General features: G+C 46.0%; 1 protein-coding gene across 1 annotated transcript in view; it reads right to left on the reverse strand.

Moving 5' to 3' along the window:
• Positions 1-23,125, reverse strand: part of LOC143933495 (transmembrane protein 272-like) — a 136,540-nt gene that overhangs the window by 66,710 nt on the left and 46,705 nt on the right. Inside the window, exon 3 of the mRNA XM_077456413.1 lies at positions 12,766-12,804. Coding sequence (XP_077312539.1) covers positions 12,766-12,804 — 39 coding nt within the window. The remainder of the gene's footprint in view (positions 1-12,765; positions 12,805-23,125) is intronic.

Here is a 23,125-nt window from a genome sequence, read left to right on the forward strand (position 1 = left end):
GCAAAAAAGGAAGGAGAGCGCATCGGCAGGGAAAGATATCTCTGCAATATTGCTGCACAAAGTATGTATAACATCTTTTTATTTTTATTTTACCAAAAAGAAATTGAGCCTTTTACTGCAAGATCTGAAACTACCTAGAAGTGTAACAGCTTTGCCTGGCAGAACAGCCTGTAATTCATTCTTAATGAAAAGGTTTGGGCTAAATGCTGTAGGTATTTGTGCACTTCATACCTACAGCATTTTGCCCCGTCTACCCCAAATGACAGAGTCTCTAGCAATTGTTGAAATAAGAGATCAGACCCTTAGACTTGCAAAGAAACAAGCAGAGCCTGCATATGCGATGAGCAAATATGACTTTATACATGTATAATTACAAAGTATACATAAAACAAGGCTTTTAAAACATTAACACATAATAGTACAATTATTTATCGAAAGCTAATTTACAAGTACAAAAGAAAAAAAACTCAATAGACTATACTGTTCCCTCTTATACTTCCCTACACTCCCCACCATTCTGTTTGGCTGCCAGAGAGAAATAGAAATACTTGGTACTTCCAGGTATGGAGAAGCGTGCGACTCCCTCGCCTTCCTCCCATGTGACAATCCTGGGCTCTTCCTCTTTGCAGTCCCAGTGGTCAAAATGGCAGGGTAGTGAAAGGAAGGAGACTATATGCAGCCAGTGGGGCGACCATTAAACACTTCAGCCCCGGACCATTTTGCTGGCCAAAGACCAGACCACTTTTTGCGATTTGGCACTGTTGTTTTAACTGACAATTGCGTGATCATGCAACGTGGTTCCCAAACAAAATTGATGTCTTTTTTTTCCCCCACAAATAGAGCTTTCTTTTGGTGGTATTTGATCACCCCTGCAGTTTTTATTTTTTGCACTATAAACAAAAATAGAGCAACAATTTAAAAAAAAAAACGCATTTTTTTTTAACTTTTTGTTATAAATATCCCCCAAAAATATATTTTAAAAAAAAACAACATTTTTTTTTTCCCTCAGTTTAGGCCGATACGTATTCTACATATTTTTGGTAAAACAAAAATAAATAAATATCGCAATAAGTGATTGGTTTGCGCAAGAGTTATAGCGTTTACAAAATAGGGGATAGTTTCATGGCATTTTTATAAATTTTTTTTTTTTTTTACTAGTAATGGCGGTGATCAGCGATTTTTATTGTGACTGACATTATGGCGGACACATCAGACATTTTTGACACATTTTTGGGACCATTGTCATTTATACAGCAATCACTGCTATACAAATGCAGTGATTCCTGTGTAAATGAAACTGGCAGTGAAGGGATTAAACAGTGGGTGGCAGTGTAGGGGTTAAGTGTTCCTAGGGGTGTGTTTCTAACTGTTGGGGGCTGGGCTCTTTTAGTGAACACTGATCTCTGCTCCAATCACGTGGAGCAGAGATCAGCGTCACTTGTTGCTAGGCAGAACGGGGAGATGCTGTTTATAAACGGCATCTCCCAGTTCAGCCGCCCCGTGAGACGATCGTGGGTATGCCCGTGGCAATCGAGTCCGCGGGACCCACGACCGGACTCACGGGGGTCCCAACTCGCATGCGAGCGAGCGCGCTGCCGGCGGCACGCTCGCGATGGCAGGATGGCATTTAAGATTGGACGTACCTGTATGCCAATATGCCTGCCCATGCCATTCTGCGGATGTACATTGGCGTGCGCTGGTCGGGAAGTGGTTAAAGTGAATCTATTGCTCAGCCCACATGGGCAAAACTTCAGTTTCACAAAGATGCTGACCACTTTTTGGTATAGATTGACAGCAATCTGTAACTTCCACATGTGGAAAGGCTTCTTCACAGAAAGAGCTGTGGAAATATTGAACACAGTGCCTTGAAAAAGTATTCATACCCCTCTGTATTCAGCCCCCGAGATAATACTTTGTAGAACCACCTTTCACTGCAATTACAGCTGCAAGTCTTTTTGGGGATGTCTCTACCACCTTTGCACATCTAGACTGACATTTTTTTTCCCATTCTTCTTTGCAAAATAGCTCAAGCTCTGTCAGATTGGATGGGGAGCGCCTGAACAGCAATTTTCAAGTCTTGCAACCGATTCTCTAATAGATTTAGGTCTGGACTTTGGCTGGGCTATTCTAATACATGAATATGCTTTGATCTAAACCATTCCATTGTAGCTCTTGCTGTATGTTTAGGGTTGTTGTGACTGGGGTGGAGGTTCACCTTCCAGCAGGACAAGTCTTTTGCAGACTTACAGGTTTTCTTCTAAGATTGCCCTGTATTTGGCTCCATCCATAGCTTCCCATCAACTCTGATCAGCTTCCCTGTCCCTGATGGAGAAAAGCATTCCTCACAGCATGACATTTCACAGTGGGGATGGTGTGTTCAGAGTTATGTGCAGATTAGGCCAGATTTGTGCACAACTAATGGTTGTCCTGTTGACAGATTGTCCCACCTGAGCTGTGGATCTCTACAGCTCCTCTAGAGTTACCATGGGCCTCTTGGCTGCTTCCCCCGATTAATGCTCTCCTTGCCCGGCCTGTCAGTTTAGGTGGACGGACATGTCTTGGTAGGTTTGCAGTTGTGCCATACTCTTTCCATTATCGGATGATGGATTGAGCAGTGCTCCGTGAGAAGTTCAAAGCTTGCAATTATATATATATATATATATATATATAACCTAACCCTGCTTTAAACTGCTCCACAACTTTATCCCTAACCTGTCTGGTGTGTTCCTTGGCTTTCATGATGCTGTTTGTTCGCCAAGGTACTCTAAGAAACCTCTGAGGGCTTCACAGAACAGCTGTATTTATACTGAGATTAAATTACACACAGGTGGACTCTATTTACTAATTAGGGGATTTCTGGGGGCAATTGGTTCCACTAGATTTTAGTTTGGGGTATCAGATTAAAGGGGGTTGAATACAAATGCACATTTCACTTTTCAAAAAAATGGAAAAAATATGTATGATTCTCCTTCCACTTTACAATTATGTGCCACTTTGTGTTGGTCTATCAAATAAAATCCCAATAAAATACATTTACGTTTTTGGCTGCGACATGACAAAATGTGGAAAATTTCAAGGGGGTATGAATACTGAATATGAATGAATAATTTTTGATGGCACAATAGACTGCTTCAACAACTAGTTCTAGCCAACTCAGTAGACAGAGCTGAAAGCATTCCTAAATACACAAAATAAAAGTGGATATTTACATTTATGGGCAATAATGCCAGGGAATATTGGATTGCCTCTTGGGGTGATCAGGAACGAGTTTTTCGCCTGATGGAGCAAATTGGATCTTGCCTTATTGTGTTTTTTTGCCTTCCTTTGGATAAATTGTGGGCATAGCGTATATGGAGGTTTTCTAGGTGTTTGTTCTGAAAAGTGAATTGCATGTTCCAGATGAGGGGAGAACTGAAGAAAGTGCAGAGAAGGGTAACCAAACCGATAATAGGCATGGAAAAGCTCAGCTATAATTAGCTGAACTAAATTTATTCACTCGAGAAGAGGAAATTAAGTGGGGATATGTTCACCATGTATAAATATACAAATGACCAGATAGTGTACTTGGTGTTCAGATATTTACTTTCAGGTCATTACATAGGACAAGGGGCACTCTACAAATGTATACATACAGGAGAGAGCAAGGCTCTAAACATGGGCTTGATTGGCAGCTGACATTTCTTTATTCAGCATTAACGTATAGCTTTGACATCTTTCACTATGGAGCAGGCACATCATTGAAATGATCAGCTTTTGCAAAGAAGGAAATCAGCAACAAATGGGTAAGCTCTTCTCCTCCTCTCACGATATATATATTATATATATAAAATTTTTACTTTCTGCTCTAAAACATGTCCAATAAAAAAAAAAAAAATGTCTTCATCAATTTAGGCCAATAAATATTCTGCTACATATTTTGGTAAAAAAAAATCCCAATAAGCATATATTGATTGTAAATGCTATAACTTTTGCGCAAACCAAACTATGGGATATATTTATGGATTTTTTTGTATTTACTAGTAATGGTGGCGATCAGAAACATATGGGAGTATTGCGATACTGAGGCGGATAAATTGGACACCTGACACGAATACAGTGATCAGTGCTAAAAATATGGACTGTACTAATGACTGGGAAGGGGTTAACATCAGGGGTGATCAGAAGGTTAAATGTGTGCCTAGCTGGTGATTCCGTGTAGTGTGGGAGATGCTTTTACTAGTGGAAGGAATGGATCTGTGTTTCTGCTTTACAAAAAAACACAGGATCCATGCCTTCTGTACTGACAGAATGGCAATCTGCCTTGTTTACACAGGCAGATCACCGTTCTGCCTGTATACAGAACGATCAGCGGATGCCGGCAGACTTCGGGTCTGAGAGCGCCCGCTGATCAGCTCTTGCTGTGTAGATTTACAGCGGGAGCAAGCCGCCAGTGGCTGGCACTCAATGTCCGGAAGTGCAAGATCACGTACATATATGTGAACCTGAGCAGCACGGTCACTCTATAGCAGTAAATGTGCTATATGGCTTTCGGTAAGTGGTTTAAATGTGCAAATTGTAAAAAAAAAAAAAAAAAAAAAAAGTAATAACAAAAATAACAAAAAAAGTGCCACCTACGGGTCAAAAATTCTGCTAAATTAGACAACACATTAGGAAAGTAAAAATCAATTCATTAAAAATCTTCAACGCAACAATTAATATCAAAATCAATGTTTAACCCTTTAGGTACCAGAGTTTGTAGGCAATAAATCTATTTCGATTCCTTCCGGCTGAGTGTGCTGACTTTATTATTCCCCTTCTAATGTATATTACATTTTTCAATTCCCCAAAATGTTATTCCGGCTTTGTCCTTATTGTGATATAATGCAAAATGCTTTGAAATATTGTGTTTGCTGAAACCTATAGAAATGTTGTACACATGTTCCTGCACCCTCTTGGCTAGAGCTCCTTTAGTGTGGCCAACATATTACAAGCCGCACAGACATGCAGTACACTACCTCTTCCATTCTAGTGGAATCATCCTTTATACTGTAGAGCACCGCATGTGCGCATTTTAATGTGCGATTCCATATTGGAGGGAAACAGTAATACACTAGGATGGTCTATTTTTTCTGAACTTTGGAGAACAAGATTCCTTAAGGGGCATGAGGATGGATGTAGATTAAGATCCTATGCTGGAGAGTAATCGTGGCTATACCAACCCTGGTTAAAGGGGGAAAGCAAACTCTGACCTAAAATAATTTTGGGTCAAATACAGGAGCAAAGAGTATATACGTATGTCAGTGAAGGTATTAGATGGAATATGCACATGGGTGTAAATGAGGATTGTGCAACAAATCGATCGGTTGATTAATGGACAATCAATCATAAAACGAGGAAATACAAAAAGCTGCGCCAACAGGGAAATGATCTATACCTAACTACCCAGAATAAAAAGAAATTTTAAAGGTTATAAATGGTTGATACATTCAAAATAAAAAATAAAAAAATGACAGTTAATATGATTTCTTAATTAAAGAGTTCATAAAAAGTCCATAGACAATCCACATGTGATTTTGTGACCGCCAAAACATATGGTATCACAGTACCATGCGGTTTGTTGGGACGCAGTGTTAAAAATTGTGCTTGCGTTATTTCTGCTGGACTCATGTGCAAAGGTCCGCCCGATGCTTAGACCTCAATGCTGCTGACAACTTCCATGTACCAGAGTAAGGAAAAGGATAGTCGGCACTCAGGACATCCATAAAAATGGTATTCCTTTATTGAAAAGAAATGTACAAAGCTAAAAAAAAACAGCCTGTGTGTTCCAGGTGTTGGCCATGACTAAGGACTAACGTCTGAAATGCGTAGCCTGTTTTTACAGATTCAACTTTGTACATGTCTTTTCAATAAAGGAATACAAATTTTTTGGAAGTCATCCTGAGTGCTGACCATCCCTTTCCTTACAGGGGTGGATTTTTCATGTAGTCAGGAGCATTAAGTAAAATACATCCACATTGGAGCATTTGGTGTATACTGTAGAGGTAGATAGGAGCTACCTCCTGGAGTGGTATGTGGGTTTTCTGGAGCAGGAGAGCTTTGGGGGTGGGGAGGGCTATGTTTGAACACAGGGAACATCCTCCCTTTACTAACTGCTCTAAAGTCCTGCAGGATGGATACCAGGAAGTCAAACTTTAAAAAAGTTTGCGATGAGGCCTACCCTAGCACACAGGAAAATCCTTTTCCTTTCTAGAAGGCCGGTATGTTATTCATATATTGGTACATAAGCAGTCTGTACTTCATTAAGAAAAAAGCCTCGCCACCATTTCTAAACCCTGCTGATGTATGGTGGGCTTGCCCAAGTGTTGATCTTTATACTTTTTTTTTTGTCAAATAACTTTTTATTCTTTTAAACAATGCATTACACTTCATGCTGTACTGCGTCACATTAGCTCAACAAGAAAGAAAATGAGCAATCGCTAGGGGCCTCCCGCCCACTGACCCACCACAGGGAGCCTCCTGGAGTAGGTACAAACCAGGCCAAAGAGACTCCTCCGCGATCAACCGGGCCATCACTGGAGTTAGATATATAGTGCTGCCCATCATAGTGTCCAGTGAGGTAGCCCAATAGATAGTAACATTTGTAGATATCTGTACCTAACTGCTCACTCCAGTCGTTGTCTTCAAAGCATCTTTCTAGAGGAGCGATGAAGCACATGGAAACGAGAGCCAGGGAGAATAGAGAAAAAATAAGAAAAAAAAAGGAAAGAGATACTGAACGATAAGGAGAAGAAAATGGAGCAAAGACGAGAGAATAGGAGATAAAAGGGATAAGAAAAGGGAGAGAGAACTTAAAGAAAAAGGGGTGAGGGGTGGGAGCGAGGGGGGGGGAAGGAAGGGGAAGGGAAGAGGGGGTAATCACCGTGTGTGGCCCCCGCTCCAGATCACATCCGGTCCTCCCGAAGATTCCATGGGCTCCAGACCACATCATGAGCCTCAATCCAGTCCTGTATCCTGGCGGTCATCCTCTCCATCAACTCCACGTCCCTGATTCTAGTATGGAGAGCACAGAGGGTGGGGGGCTGTACTTTTTTCCAATGTAGAGCAATTAGACACCTCGCGGCTGTCAGGATATGTCTCGACAGTTTCTTTCGGGACTTCGTCAATTTAGGAAAGGGGATGCCCAACAAGAAGGTCTTGGGGTCCAGCGCCACCTGCTGATCTAGGATATTAGTCAAGAGGCGCTGGACCTCCTCCCAAAAGGGAACTATAATGGGGCATTGCCAAAAAATGTGGAACAGCGTACCCCTGTGGTCCAAGCACCGCCAGCATCTGTCGGAGGAGGTGGGGTAGATGGCGTGAAGAACGTCCGGGGTCATGTACCAGAAAAATAAAATTTTATACGCATTCTCCCTGTAGAGCGTGCATAGGGAGCTTTTTGAGGCCTGGGACCATATCGTCTGCCACTGCTCCTCCGTGATCTCCTCACCCAACGCCTCCTCCCACTTGAGCATATAGGTATGCTTGCCTTTTAAAGCTATAGGGGGAGCGTTGATTATTTTATAAATGGCAAATATCAATCCCCTTTGGGCCATGCCCGCTAGGATTACAGTCTCAAAAGCGGAGGGCGGGGAGAAGCGTAGGTCAGAGGATATGGTCTGGGCATAGTATCGTATCTGTAAATAACTGTAAAAACTCTGTCGCGGGAGGTCGAATTTAGATTGAAGGTCGGGATATGACATCAGTCTCCGCGATCTGGGGTCCACCAGGGTCCCCAGATGGAAAAGATTCCGGGATGACCACGGATGGGCCATCGGGTATGTCAGGCTATCTGGCACCTTAGGGTGGTATAAAAAGAACGTCAGGAGCAACTTATCCGAAGACAAATCATATACCTTCGATATTTTATGCCATAGGCCCTGCAGGTGAGACATAGTTCCCAGCAATTGGGCCCGGGGGACCAATGCTGCCGCACTCCAGAGCATACTATTAGGGTGAGCTGGGGCCAGCCAAAGTTTTTCGATTTCCGTCCATCTATTATACGACCGCTGGGTGAACCAGGTGGTCACTGCTCGGAGCTGGGCTGCCTGGTAATACTTAACGAGGTCTGGAAACGCTAGACCCCCGTCCGAACGGGACGCAGTCATTACAGAGCGAGCTATTTATAATTTTAATGATAGATTAACTTGATGACTAAAATGTGTGACAATAGTTTGCACATGAAATAACGAACACTGGAAACCATGAAACTGATGTCTAAAGAAGCTATAGATATATATGATTTTTTTTATTGTAAAGCAAACAAATAGGACAAAATAACAGAAAAGGTCAATGTGCATAACTATTCACCCCCCCCCCTAAAGTCAATACTTTGTAGAGCCACCTTTTATGGCTGTCACAACTCCAAGTCGCTTTGGATAAGTCTCTGAGCTTGCCACATCTTACCACTGGGATTTTTGCCCATTCCTCCTTGCAAAAATGCTCCAGCTCCTTCAAGTTGGATGGTTTGCACTTGTGAACAGCAATCTAAGTCTGACCACAGATTTTCTATTGGATTGAGGCCTGGGCTTTGACTAGGCCATTCCAACACATTTACTGTACACGTTTCACCCTTAAACCACTCAAGTGTTGCTTGAGCAGTGTGCTTGGGGTCATTGTCCTGCTGGAAGGTGAACCTCCATCCTAGCCTCAAACCACACACAGAGTGGCACAGGTTTTGCTCAAGAAAATCCCTGTATTTAGCACCATCCATCTTTCCCTCAACCCTGACCAGTTTCCCAGTCCTGACTGCTGAAAAACATCCCCACAGCATGATGCTGCCACCATGTTTCATTGTGTTCTTTGGGTGATGTGATGGGTTTGCGCCAGACATAGCGTTTTCCTTGATGGACAAAAAGTTAAATTTTAGTGTCAGACCAGAGCACCTTCCTCCATACATTTTGGGAGTCTCCCACATGCCTTTTCGCAAATTCCAAAACATGCCATTTTGTTTTTTGCTGAAAGTAATGGCTTTCTTCTGGCCACTCTGCCATAAAGCCCAACTCTGTGGAGCATACGGCTTATTGTTGTCCTATGTAGAGATACTCCAGTCTCTGCTGTGGAACTCTGGAGCTCCTCCAGGGTTACTTAAGGTTTCCGTGCTGCCTCTCTGATTAATGCCCTTCTTGCCTGGTCCATGAGTGTGTTCGGTTGTCTCTTGGCAGGTTTTTTCCATTTGGTTATGATAGATTTGATAGTGCTCATCAAAGATTTGGATTTTTTTTTGGTTTTATAACCTAACCCTGTACTTCAACAACATTGTCCCTTACTTGTTTGGAGAGTTCCTTGGTCTTCATGGCAGTGTTTGGCTAGTGGTGCCTCTTGCTTAGGTGTGGCCTTTCAAAAGGTGTGTATATGTAATGACAGATCATGTGACACTTTAGCAAACAGGTGGACATAATTTCCCTAATTATGTGACTTCTGAAGGCAATTGGTTGCACCAGAGCTTTTTATGGGCTTCATAAAGGGGGTGAATGGATGACCACCAACAAGCACAAAGGGTTCTTCCCGTCAGACGCAGAGAAGGCATTTGACAGATTGGCCTGGGACTACCTGGGAGCAGTTTTGAGACGCTTAGGACTTCAGGATCGAATGTTTAACTCAATAATGTCCCTATATACAACACCATCTGCTAGAGTCCGGGTTAATGGCCATTTGTCAGACGCCTTCTCCATAACCAATGGGACTAGGCAAGGATGCCCACTTTCCCCTATCCTTTTTGTACTAACCCTGGAACCACTCTTGAACTGCCTCAGAAATAATGAGAATGTCAAAAGGCATACCCATAGCAAATCACACTTATAAGTTAGCAGCATTTGCAGACGACATTTTACTCTCCCTTAGCGAACCCCATATCTCAATCCCAAACTTACTGAAAGACTTCAAACTCTTCTAGCACCTTTCGAATTTCAAAATTAAACCTCTCCAAATCCCATGCCCTTAATGTTACCATCCCACAGGAGATGGTCACACATTGCGAAACTAACTTCCCCTTCCAATGGCAACATGATGCGATAACATTTTTAGGAATTTACCTAACAAACCTCTCAGATCTTTTCGCCAAAAACTATCTACCCATTCTCAAGACTATAGCTGATGATCTCAGAAGATGGAACAAACACCAATTCTCTTGGTTTGGCTGCGCAGCTATCCTAAAAATGAACATCCTTCCTCGTATCTTATTCATTCTACAAACTGTACCCATAAAACTCCCTCCATCCTTCTTCCCATCATACAAAAGGCTTTCTACAAGATTTATGTGGAAGCACAAACCTCCGAGAATCGCATATGAAATCCTCACACAGCCAAAAATAAAAGTGGGCATAGGTCTTCCAGATCTCAAAAAATATTACTGGGCCTGCCATCTTGCTAGAATTGTGAACTGGACATTACACAACCATAGTAAAGACTGGGTCAGATTAGAGAACTCATTGTCCCCCATACCACTATGATCGACACCTTGGTTGTCACCTAACCACATCTAACCCCCTCACACTAAAACATCCTCTTATTGACCCCATGCTCTGCTCCTTTAAGGAAACTTGTAAAAAGCTGCGCATCTCCTCCGATCCAGGACCCTCAACTCCTATAAGACTTAACCCTGCCTTCCCCCCTGGTATGTCTGCTCAGTTCCCAACACAGCGCTGGCAACATCCAGAAGTGCTCGCACACCAATATTTCCATGACGGTTCTCTCCTAGATTGTCTTGCGTTAGTACCCACCCACACCGAAAATCCTCTCCTGCTCTGGACCTACTTTCAAATCTGCCATTTCTTACAAGAGATCAACTGCGACTCCTCCATCACACGACCATTAACCCCATTTGAACACCTATGCTCCCAATCTAGCCCCCCAACATTTGATCTCCAATATCTACACTATGCTATTTGCAGATCTCTCCTAAAGATGGGAAAGCACCCAAGTCATGGGAAAGAGAAACACAATTGGACTTATCAGAAGACCAATGGGAACGTATATTCACGATTGCCCATAAAGGCTCCCTGAATGTTTCCATTCAGGAAAACAATTACAAGACGATAACTTGCTGGTACAAAACCCCAGCAATTATAAACAAATGCAACTCCTCCTATCCAAACAAATGCTGGACTTGTGCCGAAGGACCGGGCACTTTGCTACACATTATGTGGTCATGTCCAGTAATCCAACCCTTCTGGTTACAAGTACGAGAGCTCACAGAATCAATATCTACATATACCTTAGACCACACCCCAGCCCAATGTCTCTTCCATCACTCAGATATACCAGCCCACCAATATCGTAAGACCCTGATCCTCAATGCTGCTAAAATGTGTATTCCTAGGCACTGGGGCTCTCCTCAAGTACCAACCATTCCAGAATAGTTTAAACAAATCAAAAAAATAGCTAAAATGGAAGAACTCATTTTCATTGCTCGAGACTCCACAGCCAGATTCTCTAAGACATGAGCATGTTGGATGCATTTTCAAACAACCGATAGATATCTGACATTGATGAACTAACCCATGAACATGTCCTGCTCTGAGAACATACTGAGCACAATACCCTACACCCCCTTCTTTTTTCTCTTTCAGGTGACATGGGCCTCCCACCCCTACTCAAGGGACGAGTATGGGAGACCCTTCATCCCCCTGTTTCTTCCCATCCACTAAGACCTAGTATTGTTACCCGTTGTGGCTCGGGTGCCCAAATTAGATCACCCAAGCGGCAACTGCATACGCTTAGACCGAATCATCATGCGGACACCCGCACCATTATTCTAAATCTCAGAACCTCCCCTGAATAGTTTCACCACAAGACAGAACAATGAGCTATGGTACTTAGTAGTACTTATTATAAAGTTGATTCAATATGGCTCATTTTACCATGCATACCATTTCACCCCCATCTGGATTCTACACTGTGTGCACAAGAGAACCTATATGATACCAAGATGTTGAGTATATACTGTATGTTTTCTCCACAACAGCCATTGTTCATTTGCTCACTTGATATCTGATCTCTAAACGATTGTATGATGATTCTGTAATCTTGCTATGTTGACCTTTTCTTCAATAAAAATTTATTTTGGAAAAATAAAAGGCGGTGAATACATACATACGCACATGCCAAATTATAATTTTTTTCATTTCTGAAAAATTGTTTTATGCATATATTTTTCTAATTTTATTTTGCCAACTTAGACTATTGTGTTCTGATCCATCACTTATAATTCAGATTAAAAAAAACATTGAACTAATGGTTGTAATGTAACAAAATAGGTAAAAAGCCAAGGGGGGGGGGGGGGGGGGGTGAATACTTTTGCAAGGCACACATACATACACACAATTTGATTTTAATACCTCCCAAATTTTTAAGATAGGAACAAAGGACACCTATTACCAAATTAATGTAGGCATAGAAAAGCCCCCGCCACACCCCCTTAAAGGAGAAATACAAAAAATTAAACCCACAAGTCCTTTTTTACCATTACTACTTCTTAGAATGGCTTTTGAAATTTACAAGTGCAGCAATTTAGAAATTGGATGATAGCCTTTTTGAAAGAGAACTTTAGACATCAGACCAAAATGAGGGACAAACAAAGGAGGAAAGAGGGACCAAATCAGGGACAGTCCCTTAAAATCGGGGACAGTTGGGAGCTATGTATATATTTAGCAGCCCTTCCACTAGTAAATTGAATATCAACAGTAACCATATATAAAAACACCTGTCAAGGGACAATGTTCCATTATTACACTCTAAACATCAACGTACCTTTACATTTTGCTTTGAGAGAGAAACGAGTTTCACTTCCTAATGAAAAAAAATGGAAAGAGATTTAGAGAATTATAATAATAAATTATTATAAGATATAATATTTAAAAAGCACTACTGTTTGACTTTCTATCATTTTTATATTGATCTATTGCAAAGAGTAACACAAGCTATAAAGCGTAATCATTGATCTGCTAATGCTTTCTAGAAAACACATTCAGTATAGTAAAGTAATAGGGAATAGGTTTATATTTTACAAAAGGAAATTTTCTAGTTAGCATGTTTTTTTTTTTAATCAGCTTTCATTTTTCAAAACTATACTTCTGTGTCGACCTTGCCACCTTGAATTCTACACAGAGCCAGAGAGCAAGAAGGACATGATTTAAAATAACGATTTAAAAAATCTGCCAGTAAAAATGAAAAAACCATGGAGCTGTTCCCCTTATTAACCAAATTTCCTTTTTTCATTTTCCCCAAACTAAAGATGAAAGGTTGCGATGAGCTATAGCTTGTTTCACTTGATCATTAGTATCATCATAACCTAGTTCCAGTGATTTATTGGCACGATCCCTTTCCAAACATTGTACCTGATGAGACCGCTTCATTGGACATGCTCTGTAGGCAGAGGTTGAGGGTTGGCTGGGCATTATATACTGATAACAGACCTCTAAATGATTAAAGTGGTTCTAAAGTCTATTTATTTACCTTAATGCATTCTTTGCAATTGAGTGATATTGAAAGGAGTTATACTTACCTGCTCTGTGATGATATTGCAGTCATTTGGCAGTCTCCTTCCAGCACTGTCCACGCCTCCCTCCTCTGGGTGCTTTCTCAACAAGCCTATGGCTCTCACTGCTCTTATTGCCCCCTGTGATGCCATGAAGAAAGGGGAGCGGTACTGCAGCTGAGACAGCAATGGCATGGTAATAGGAGTCAGGAAAGTGTTAGGGATTGGGGTGGGTAGGACAAGTAGTGGGGTGTTTTATACCTGAATGCAGAAAATGCATTAAAGTAAAATAACAGACTGTAGCACCATAAAAAAAAATAAAAAAAATAAAAAGCCTATAAAATTATGATTGTTGGATTTTCAATTTGATTAAAAGAAGACCATAAGATTCTCCAACCAGGCCCACTGCTTTGGTATCGGTGTAAAACCCTGAATCTACAGCTCTAAACCAGCAATTTTCTGGCGTCCACTGCCAGATGTCACTATAATGCCGCATACACATGATCAGACTATCCAGCGGACAACTCGCCGGACTTTGCAGCGGAGGTCCGCCAGATTTTCTGAACGAGCGGACCTGCCCACACACAACCGGACTTTCCTGGTGGACTAGGTCTGGCGGACAATCCGCCAGACTATGGGGGGGTCCGCCGGACTTTTGAAATGAACGGACTTGCCCACACACGGAGTAAAGTCTGTTCATTTTGAACGTGACTTCAGGTAGATGGAACTAGCATCGGCGAGATTGACACCTCGCTAGCCCCGTCACCTGGTATGGATTTAAAAGCAGAACCCCCTACGCCGAAAAAAACGGCATGGGGGTCCCCTCAAAGTCCATACCAGACCCTTATCCGTGCACGCAGCCCAGCCAGTCAGGAAAGGGGGTGGGGATGAGTGAGCACCCCCCTCCTGAGTAATACCAGGCCGCGTGCCCTCAACATGGGGGGTGCTGCGCCCCCCACCTCAAAAAGCACCTTGTCCCCATGTTGATGAGGACAAGGGCCTCTTCCCGACAACCCTGTTTGTCAGTGTCTGTGGGCTTATCGGAATCCGGGAGCCCCCTTCAATAAGGGGGCCCCCAGAATCTGGCCTCCCACCCTATGTGAATGAGTATGGGGTACGATGTACCCCTACCCTTTCCCCTCGGAAAAAAGGGTACATACAAAAAAACACAACACAGGCTTTTAAAAGTACATTAGACAGCTCCGGGGGTCTACTTCTGTCTTCGGGGGTCTTCTCGCCAGGCTCCTCCGCTATCTTCTGCTCTTTTACTAGCGGAGGAGCCGCTTTCTTCTTCATCATCACCGCTGTACATCGTACCCCATACTCATTCACATAGGGTGGGGGGCCGGAATCTGGGGGCCCCCTTATTAAAGGGGGCTCCTGGATTCAGATAAGCACCCCCCCCGCAGAGCCAGACAACCGTCGGCCAGGGTTGTCGGGAAGAGGCCCATGTCCTCATCAACATGGGGACAATGCTTTGGGGTGGGGGGCGCATGTTGAGGGCAAACGGCCTGGTACGGCTGAGGAAGGGGGGGAGCGCTCACTCGTCTCCACACCCTTTCCTGACCGGCCGGGCTGCATGCTCAGACAAGGGTCTGGTATGGACTTTGGGGGGGCCCCCACACCGTTTTTTCGGCATGGGGGTTCCCCTTTAATTTCATACCACGTGACGGGGCTTGCGAGGGGTCAATCTCGCCGATGGAGGCGGTGACATTTACTTCTTTCGCTAGTTCCGTCTACCTGGAGCCACGTTCAAAATTAACTGACTCCGTGTGTGGGCTAAGTCTGTTCATTTCAAAAGTCCGGCGGACTAGCACACAGACGGGTGGATTGTCCGCCAGACTCGGTAGTTTTGAGTCAAGACTTCTTTCAAAGTCCGCCGGAGCCCACACACGGGCGAATTGTCCGGCGGATAGTCCGATCCTGTGTACGCGGCATAAGGCTCTATAAAGGTCCCATGCCATTTTAATGTACTATGTAGAGTCATGAAAAGTTTGAATAAAGTGAAGCTATAATTTTATTGACGGCGAAGAGAAGATTTCGCTCCAGGTTAACTTTTGCAAATAAACTGCAAGGCATTTTTGCAAACTTTAGGACAGATCCTCAATGATCTGTGGTTTGGAATTTAAGCAAAAAGCAAACTTGTGAAATGTGAATTTGTCAGTTATTCTGTTCAAACAGATTACTATTCCAGACGCTTCTACTAGACACAATGCAAAACTCTGTCCATTTACTTTTTTCCATCAAAGTTTAACCACTTGCCTACAAGGCACTTTCACCCCCTTTCTGCCAAGGTCAATTTTCAGCTTTCAGCGCTGTCACACTGACAATTGCAACACTGTACCCAAATTATTATTTTTTTAATTTTCTTCGCAAAAAAAGAGCTTTTGGTGGTATTTAATCACTTGTAAAAAAAAAAAAAAAAAGTTTTAGTTTCCATTTTTTTCCCCCGTACATTTTGTAAAGTAATTGTTCTTCACTGATGAGGAGGCACTGATGGACACTTAAAGGTAGCAGTGACTGGCATCACTAATGGGCACTGATTGGTGGGGGTGCTTTACCGTAATCAGTGCACTGATGAGAAGTGCCCTTATTACATGTCTGGGTGTTCCCTGTGCAGAGATGCCGCTGATAGTCTTTCCTCGCCACACACTGTCAGTATGAGGTGGTGCAAGCCAATCACCAGCATGTCCGTGTTTACATGTAACCGGCTGTGATTGGACATAGTAGATCACATTGTTAAAGAGCCATGTGATTGGCTCTTTACAGAGATCGGGGCTCACGCAATGTCCTAGCAAAACGACGCACTAGACGCAATGCACGCCTTCATATGACATCCATTTAGAATGAGAGCTGCACCGTTCCTCCATCATTTGACAATAGGTAAGGGGGGGCAAGCGGTTAAACAATGAGTTTTGGTTCATGCTGATGCGGTTCAGGATTTGCACTGTATAACTATTGCACTTCGTTCATGCAAACCACTGTGGGTTTCAATGTTAACAGCACCCTCAAATAGTTATCAAAAACGCAGTGCGATTGGCTGAATCAGATTGCATGGGTGTGAACACCCATGCGATCCTTTTCCAGTGCATGCAGGTGGGGTGCAATTTGAGCCATACCAAATGAATGGACTCAAATAGTACTGCAAAGAATCTCATGTTATCCACTTAAGCCCCGAACTAATTGTCAGCCTAAGGACCAGAGGTCTTTTTACAATTTCGCACTGCACTGCTTTAAGGCCGCGTACACACGCGCGGACTGTTTGCCCAACCTTGTTCGTCAAACAGTTTCGGCAAACAGTCCGCTCAAAATTTGCATGAGCGGACTTGCCCACACACGAGCGGACTGTTTCAGCAAACTGTTTGCCAAACAGTTCGCTCAACTTTTGAAATGAACGCACTCGCCCACGTAAGGAGGAGGCAAATCCGCCCATTTCGAGCGCGTGTACAGGTAGGCGGGGCCCGCGAAGGAGACGTCGCGGGCTCCGCCGCCTGGAATGGGCTTAAAGGGGAACCCCAACGCCGAAAAAAAATCGGCGTGGGGGTTCCCCCAAAGTCCACACCAGACCCTTGTCCGAGCACGCTACCCGGCCGGCCAGGAAAGGGGGGCGAGCGAGCGCGCCCCCCCTCCTGAGCCGTACCAGGCCGCGTGCCCTCAACATGGGGGGTGCCTTGGGGAAGGGGGGGCCGCGCGGCCCCCCCACCCCAAAGCACCTTGTCCCCATGTTGATGAGGACAAGGGCCTCTTCCCGACAACCCTGGCCGTTGGTTGTCGGGGTCTGCGGGCGGGGGGGCTTATCGGAATCCGGGAGCCCCCTTTAAGAAGGGGGCCCCCGGATACCGGCCCCCCACCCTATGTGAATGAGTATGGGGTACAATGTACCCCTACCCATTCACCTGTGAAATAAAGTACAAAAAAAAACACAACACAGGGAAAAAATATTTTATTGCACAGCTCCGGGGGTCTTCCGTCTTCGGGGGTCTTCTCGCCGGACTCCTCCGCTATCTGTGTGTAGCTCTTTTACTAGCGGAGGAGTCCGGCTTTCTTCCGCGCCGCCGGCCTCTTCTCCCGACTTCGGGGGTCTTGTCCCCCTCTTCGGTTCTTCTGCCGGGCCACCGCGCCTTCTTGTAGCTCTTTTACAGGCGGTGGCCCGGTCTTCTGTCGCCGCTGCCTTCCGTTCTTCTGTCGCCGCCTTCGGTTCTTCTGCCGGGCCACCGCGCCTTCTTGTAGCTCTTTTACAGGCGGTGGCCCGGTCTTCTGTCGCCGCTGTCGTCGCCGCCGCCTTCCGTTCTTGTTCTTCTTCTTGTTCTTCTTCTTGTCCTGGAGATGTTGACTCGACGAGCTCTCCGGCCGGAATGCCAGGGACACGCTCCGCTGCCACTTATATAGTGACAATGGGGCGGTGTCACATGGTATATGTCACATGGGTTGGTCACATGGTGACCCCGCCCCCTTACGATGTCATAGTCCCCATGTGACATCAACCCATGTGACATATACCATGTGACACCGCCCCATTGTCACTATATAAGTGACCGCACAGCGCGGCTCTGGCATTCCGGCCGGAGAGCTCGTCGAGTCAACATCTCCAGGAGAAGAAGAAGAACAAGAAGAAGAACAAGAACGGAAGGCGGCGGCGACGACGACGACAGCGGCGACAGAAGACCGGGCCACCGCCTGTAAAAGAGCTACAAGAAGGCGCGGTGGCCCGGCAGAAGAACCGAAGAGGGGGACAAGACCCCCGAAGTCGGGAGAAGAGGCCGGCGGCGGGGAGGAAGAAAGCCGGACTCCTCCGCTAGTAAAAGAGCTACACACAGATAGCGGAGGAGTCCGGCGAGAAGACCCCCGAAGACGGAAGACCCCCGGAGCTGTGCAATAAAATATTTTTTCCCTGTGTTGTGTTTTTTTTTGTACTTTATTTCACAGGTGAATGGGTAGGGGTACATTGTACCCCATACTCATTCACATAGGGTGGGGGGCCGGTATCCGGGGGCCCCCTTCTTAAAGGGGGCTCCCTGATTCCGATAAGCCCCCCGCCCGCAGACCCCGACAACCAACGGCCAGGGTTGTCGGGAAGAGGCCCTTGTCCTCATCAACATGGGGACAAGGTGCTTTGGGGTGGGGGGGCCGCGCGGCCCCCCCTTCCCCAAGGCACCCCCCATGTTGAGGGCACGCGGCCTGGTACGGCTCAGGAGGGGGGGCGCGCTCGCTCGCCCCCCTTTCCTGGCCGGCCGGGTAGCGTGCTCGGACAAGGGTCTGGTGTGGACTTTGGGGGAACCCCCACGCCGATTTTTTTCGGCGTTGGGGTTCCCCTTTAAGCCCATTCCAGGCGGCGGAGCCCGCAACGTCTCCTTCGCGGGCCCCGCCTACCTGTACACGCGCTCGAAATGGGCGGACTTTCCGAGCGGGAACAGTCCGCTCATTTCGAAAGTACAGCGGACAGGCCCACACACGGGCGGACTGTTCGCTCAAACACAGTTTCAGCGGACAGTTTTTCGGAATTTCCGAAAGACTTTGTCCGTCCAACTGTCCGCTGAAACTGTCCGCTGAAAGCCCACACACGAGCGGACTGTCCGCCCAAACACTGTTCAGCGGACAAGGTTGGGCGAACAGTCCGCCCGTGTGTACGCGGCCTAACTGGTAATTGCGCGGTCATGCAATGTTGTACCCAAACAAAAATTGTGTCCTTTTCTTCCCACAAATAGAGCTTTCTTTTGATGGTATTTGATTGCCTCAGCGATTTTTATTTTTTACGATGTAAAAGGAAAAAGACTGAAAATTAAAAAAAAAAAAAAAAAAAAAAAAAAAAAAAGATATTTTCGACTTGGTTATAAGAAAAATCAAATAAACTAAATTTTAGTCATACATTTAGGCCAAAATGTATTCAGCCACATGTCTTTAGTGAAAAAAAAAAGTCAATAAGCGCATATTTATTGGTTTGCGCAAAAGTTATAGCGTCTACAAACTAGAGTACATTTTCTGGAATTTACACAGCTTTTAATTTATGACTGCCCATCTCATTTCTTGAGGTGCTAAAATGGCAGGGCAGTACAACCCCCCCCCCCCCAAATGACCCCATTTTGGAGAGTAGACACCCCAAGGAAATTGCTGAGGGGCATGTTGAGCCCATTGAATATTTTTTTTGTCCCAAGTGATTGAATGATGACAAACAAAAAAAAAAAAAAAAAAGTTTACAAAAAGTTGTCACTAAATGATATATTGCTCACACATGCCATAGTTGTATGTGGAATCGCACCCCAAAATATATTTTGCTGCTTCTCCTGAGTACAGGGATACCACATATGTGGGACTTTTTTGGAGTCTAGCTGCGTACGGCACCCCGAATTCCAATCACTGCCTTCCCAATTTCTAAGGGTGCAAATTTTTGATTTCACTTCTCGCTACCTATCACAGTTTCGAAGGCCATAAAATGCCAAAATAGCACAAACCCCCGCCCCAAATGACCCCATTTTGGAAAGTAGACACCCCAAGCTATTTACTGAGAGGCATGTTGAGTCCATGAAATATTTTATATTTTGCCACAAGTTGCGGGAATATTACAAACTTTTTTATTTTTTTTGCACAAAGTTGTCACTAAATGTTATATTGCTCACACATGCTATAGGCCAGTGATGGCGAACCTTGGCACCCCAGATGTTTTGGAACTACATTTCCCATGATGCCCATGCACTCTTCAGTGTAGTGAAGCATCATGGGAAATGTAGTTCCAAAACATCTGGGGTGCCAAGGTTCGCCATCACTGCTATAGGCATATGTGAAAATTACACCCCAAAATAAATTCTGCTGCTTCTCCTGAGCACAGAGATACCACATGTGGGGGACTTTTTTGGAGCCTAGCCACGTACGGGACCCCGAAAACCAAGCACCACCTTCAGGATTTAAATATAAAACGCTACCAAAAAAAAAAAAAAAATGTTATGCCGCGTACACACGATCAAACAAGCGGGTGGAAAAGTTTGGCAAACTCAAGTCCGCCAGACAATCCCCCCGTGTGTAGCCTCCGGCATATTTTTTGACCCCGAAAGTACGGCGGACTTAGAAAGAAGTTTTGCACTCCAATCTTCCCGCCGGACTCGCATTTCGGCGGACATTCCGGCCGTGTGTATGCCAGTCCGCCGTACTTTTGAAATGAGCGGACTTTTCCCGCCCGGAGAAAAGTCCGCTCATTTCGAGCGGGTCTGCAGGTAGGCGGGGCCGGCAAAGGAGACGCCGCTGGCCCCGCCACCTGGTATGGACTTAAAGGGGAACCCCAACGCCGAAAAAAAAAAATCGGCGTGGGGTCCCCCCCCCCCCCCCCCAAGTCCACAACAGACCCTTGTCCGAGCACGCTACCCGGCCGGCCAGGAAAGGAGGGGCGGGCGAGCGCCCCCCCTCCTGAGCCGTACCAGGCCCCGTGCCCTCAACATGGGGGGTGCCTTGGGGAAGGGGGAGCCGCGCGGCCCCCCCCACCCCAAAGCACCTTGTCCCCATGTTGATGAGGACAAGGGCCTCTTCCCGACAACCCTGGCCGTTGGTTGTCGGGGTCTGCGGGCGGGGGGCTTATCGGAATCCGGGAGCCCCCTTTAATAAGGGGGCCCCCCAGATACCGGCCTCCCACCCTATGTGAATGAGTATGGGGTACAATGTACCCCTACCCATTCACCTGTAAAATAAAAGTACAAAAAAAACACAACACACGAGATAAAATACTTTATTGCACAGCTCCGGGGGTCTTCCATCTTCGGGGGGTCTTCTCACCGGACTCCTCCCCTATCTTCTTGTAGCTCTTTTACTAGCGGAGGAGCCCGGCTTTATTCCTCGCCGCCGGCCTCTTCCGACTTCGGGGGTCTTGTCCCCCTTTTTGGTTCTTCTGCCGGGCCACCGCGCCTTTTTATAGCTCTTTTACAGGCGGTGGCCCGGTCTTCTGTCGCTGCCGCCGCCGCCGCCTTCCGTTCTTCTCCTCTTCTTCTTCTTCTTCTTCTTCAGATGTTGCCTCGCCGAGTCCTCCGCTCACAATGACAGGGAACGGGCACGCGGCGACTTATATAGGGACAAGGGGCGGGGTCTTCGGTGGATGTCACATGGGTTCATGTCACATGGGTTCATGTCACATGGCGACAGTCCCAGCATCCTCCGGGACTGTGACATCGTAGGGGGGCGGGGTCACCATGTGACATGAACCCATGTGACATCCACCGAAGACCCCGCCCCTTGTCCCTATATAAGTCGCCGTGTGCCCGTTCCCTGTCATTGTGAGCGGAGGACTCGGCGAGGCAACATCTGAAGAAGAAGAACAGAAGAACGGAAGGCGGCGGCGGCGACAGAAGACCGAGCCACCGCCTGTAAAAGAGCTATAAGAAGGCGCGGTGGCCCGGCAGAAGAACCGAAGAGGGGGACAAGACCCCCGAAGTCGGAAGAAGAGGCCGGCGGCGAGGAATAAAGCCGGGCTCCTCCGCTAGTAAAAGAGCTACAAGAAGATAGTGGAGGAGTCCAGCGAGAAGACCCCCGGAGCTGTGCAATAAAGTATTTTATCTCGTGTGTTGTGTTTTTTTTTGTACTTTTATTTTACAGGTGAATGGGTAGGGGTACATTGTACCCCATACTCATTCACATAGGGTGGGGGGCCGGATTAAAGGGGGCTCCCGGATTCCGATAAGCCCCCCGCCCGCAAGCCCCAACAACCAACGGCCAGGGTTGTCGGGAAGAGGCCCTTGTCCTCATCAACATGGGGACAAGGTGCTTTGGGGTGGGGGGCCGCGCGGCCCCCCCTTCCCCAAGGCACCCCCATGTTGAGGGCACGCGGCCTGGTACGGCTCAGGAGGGGGGGGGAGCTCGCTCGCCCCCCCCTTTCCTGGCCGGCCGGGTAGCGTGCTCGAACAAGGGTCTGTTGTGGACTTGGGGGGGACCCCACGCCGATTTTTTTCGGCGTTGGGGTTCCCCTTCAAGTCCATACCAGGCGGACGTCTCCTTCGCGGGCCCCGCCTACCTGGAGACACGCTCGAAATGAGCGGACTTTCCTCCGCGTGTGTGGGCGAGTCCGTCTATTTCAAAAGTAGGGCGGATAGTACGGCGGACTTAGTACGCCGTATTAGTCCGCTCAAAAAGGGCCGTGTGTGGGCAAGTAGCCCGTTCGGAAAGTCAGACGGACAGACTGGTGGGAAGTCCGCCAGACTAAGTACGTCGGACAGACGGCTACGTGTGTACGCGGCTTTAATGATAGCAGGGATCAGGCCTGACTCTGCAGTTATGTGTTTAGTGTTTTGTAAGTGACAGTGATCGATCGATACTGCACTTGGGTGAACTGGGTGGAGGGGCAAAATGCAGGTGCTAACAGGTATCTGGGCTGATCCTGCTAACAATGCGTTTTTTTGGAACCCTAAACTGCTGGGGATGCTAGTATAGATCTGATCAGATATTGGGTAGTTTATGGGGGTACCTAGCGCTATAAAAACCTGGCGGTGAACCTAAAAAAAAAACTAGCTACCTAGCAGCACCAGTGACACTAATGCAGCGATCAGAAAAATGATCGCTTAGTGACACTGGCAAAAGGGGATGAAAGGGTTAACTAGGGGCAATCAGGAGGTTAAAACCATTATTAGGTAGTATATCGGGGTACCTAGCGCTATAAAAACC

The sequence above is a fragment of the Lithobates pipiens genome, unplaced genomic scaffold, assembly GCF_037356315.1.
Source record: "Lithobates pipiens isolate NorthernLeopardFrog02 unplaced genomic scaffold, aLitPip1_a1.2 Scaffold_10, whole genome shotgun sequence".
In the NCBI taxonomy this organism is placed as follows: domain Eukaryota; kingdom Metazoa; phylum Chordata; class Amphibia; order Anura; family Ranidae; genus Lithobates; species Lithobates pipiens.